This window comes from Gadus chalcogrammus, chromosome 1 (genome assembly GCF_026213295.1).
Source record: "Gadus chalcogrammus isolate NIFS_2021 chromosome 1, NIFS_Gcha_1.0, whole genome shotgun sequence".
In the NCBI taxonomy this organism is placed as follows: Eukaryota; Metazoa; Chordata; class Actinopteri; order Gadiformes; family Gadidae; genus Gadus; species Gadus chalcogrammus.
In genome coordinates, this window is record NC_079412.1 from 1,858,815 (window position 1) to 1,861,314 (window position 2,500).

At 50.1% G+C, this 2,500-nt stretch overlaps 1 protein-coding gene across 1 annotated transcript in view; it reads right to left on the bottom strand.

Moving 5' to 3' along the window:
• Positions 1 to 2,500, bottom strand: part of LOC130394593 (contactin-2-like) — a 30,545-nt gene that overhangs the window by 11,856 nt on the left and 16,189 nt on the right. The window contains exons 8-11 of the mRNA XM_056604768.1: positions 2,178 to 2,359; positions 699 to 835; positions 255 to 384; positions 1 to 144 (exon numbers count right to left, since the gene is read on the bottom strand). The exon at positions 1 to 144 is cut by the window's left edge and continues 7 nt beyond it. Of these exons, the coding sequence (XP_056460743.1) occupies positions 1 to 144; positions 255 to 384; positions 699 to 835; positions 2,178 to 2,359 (593 nt within the window). The remainder of the gene's footprint in view (positions 145 to 254; positions 385 to 698; positions 836 to 2,177; positions 2,360 to 2,500) is intronic.

Here is a 2,500-nt window from a genome sequence, read left to right on the forward strand (position 1 = left end):
TGTTGACCAGCAGCTCGGTGCCGCGGCTCCAGAACAGGGTGGGTTTGGGCGCGGCCCGCGGCCGGCACTCCATGCGGACCTGCCCGCCCCGGGCCGCCGGGACTAGCCTACGCACCGGCCTCAGCCGGAAGTCTGGGGCCTGGACTGGGGAGGGGGGGGGAGGAGAGAGGGTGTTAGAGGAGGGGGAGGAGGGGACTGTGTGGATGGGGATGACCTCAGGACTTTAAGGACCAATAGGAGTACTGGATCCCCACCTTGGACCCTCAGCTCGCCGTTGGAGTAGACGTTGCCGTGTTTGTTCTCGGCCACACACTGGTACATCCCAGAATCCTCCAGGGCCAGGTTAACGATCTTCAGACGGCCCCCGTTCCCCTCAACCCTGTCCTGTAGAGAGGGAAAGAGGTAGAGGGAGAGAGAGAGAGAGAGAGAGAGAGAGAGAGAGAGAGAGAGGAGAGAGAGAGAGAGAGAGAGAGAGAGAGAGAGCGCAATTGTAAGCAACCTGCTTTGTACAAAACAACATTTCCAAACTGTACCCTAACAATTCTGTGCAATTCATCCTAATATGATGTTGTAAATAGCACATTGATCTGCCGTACATTTATATTCACATGAGTGTACTACCTGTAATTTTAGCTGTGCAACACAAAACAGAAAGGTTGTTAGGGTGTTGTTTGATTGACATGACTCCCCCTGATCACCTGTGTGCTGAGGGGCTGGCCGTTCCTCAGCCAGCGGATAGAGGGCCGGGGTTTCCCCGCGGCCACGCAGCTCCAGTGCAGCTCGGAGCTGATCTCCACCTCCGAGTCGCTCATCACTTGCAGCCACTCGGGCTGAGCTGTAGGGGGAGATCATTACTAGAAGGGCAACACTTACATATGGGTAGTAACTGGACTTAGTGAACTGCTAGTTTCAATCTAACTAGTGGTTAACAAAGACTAAGTAATTAGCTCATGCCTGGATGGTGCCAGCCGGTCCTGAAGGGCGTTTCAGGAGTCTCATCAGGCCCCGGGTAGAAGGTTAGCCTCATCATTTTATGAACTCACGCCGTCCACTTCTGCCACCTAGTGGCCTGGTCTTAGTCCTGACCTCGCCCTGTCTCATCATCCATTAACCTCCCACTTTCTACACACCGAGCCCTCGCCTGTTGTCAGACTACCCCCCTGACTCAAGCCCCTAGTCTTCTTTACATATTTGTTATCCCACCGACCGGCCATAGCAACCCTGCCGACATCAACGTCTTGTAGCGTCAATATATATATATTTTTAAGCATTTGTATACGTAGACATCCTATATCATCTATATGATATAGGATGTCTATGTTTGCATATCTTTTAATTATACCGTGTCTATTAATCCCTGATATATGGACACCTACTAAGTAATTCCAGTCAAATTGTCTGTTCAGCCTTCAAAATGAGAGCTGGTAAATTGTGGAAAATGCATTAAACTGTAATCATAAAACGCGGTTATATGATATACCCTATAGTATCTGTGGTATAAAGGCTGGGGCGAATTTCTGATTATTAATATGTACACTTTATGTTGAAATTATAGACCGTCGCGATTTCCATTGAAACGCTGGATGGAAAACAACGCAATTCCGCTATATATCAGGACCTAAGAGAGGATGTTATCAAAACGATACGACAAGCCCTAGAATGTGTGTAGTGTTCCACTCCAGAGATCATTCCACTCCATTCCACTCCAACCAATTGATGGAAACGCACCTAATTCAAATTTATTTTTTGCAAATTTCTTAAGATTTGCTTGACCTTTTAGATGGAAACGTGACTTGTGTCGAGCATCTGGGTCCACTCGCTCAACTTCCCCGTTACAAACTCCTATTATGTACTCAACTTCCAGTACTATCCGCTACCACTATAACAATACTCAGCATGTGTTCCCGTTTCTGTAGGTACTCTACACTGTGTAGTTAGTTTTTTGTGTTCTGCTCTAATGCTGATTGTATGCTAGGATTGCTCTCCGCCACTCTGCTTAACACCTCGATGACTAAATGGAAACAAAGGTACGACTGCAGTGCGTCATCTTAGCACTCCCTGTAGGTGTACGATGAAACCCGGGAAAAGAAAGCCACTTGTTAGACCGAAGCCCTTCTATGGTTTGGACCCTGGCCTCAACCCTGCCCATGTGTTCATCATCAGTACCCGGGACGTACCCTGCACGTTGATGCGCCCCTGGTAGGTGTCGCTGCCCTCCGAGTTGTACGCCTCACACTCATAGAGACCCTCGTCGTCGAAGGAGAGGTCGGGCAGCGTGAGGGTGGGGCTCTGGGCGCTCTTCCCCGCCTTGGCCGGCAGCAGGCCCTCCACCTTCCTCCACCGCAGCTTGGGGACAGGGCTGGAGACCGGGAGAGAGACCAGGAGGGACAAGTTAGCACACCAGGCTGGAGACCAGGCTGGAGACAAGTTAGCACACTGGACTAGAGACCAGGTGAGACTAGTTAACACACTGGACTAGAAACCGGGAGAGACTAGTTAA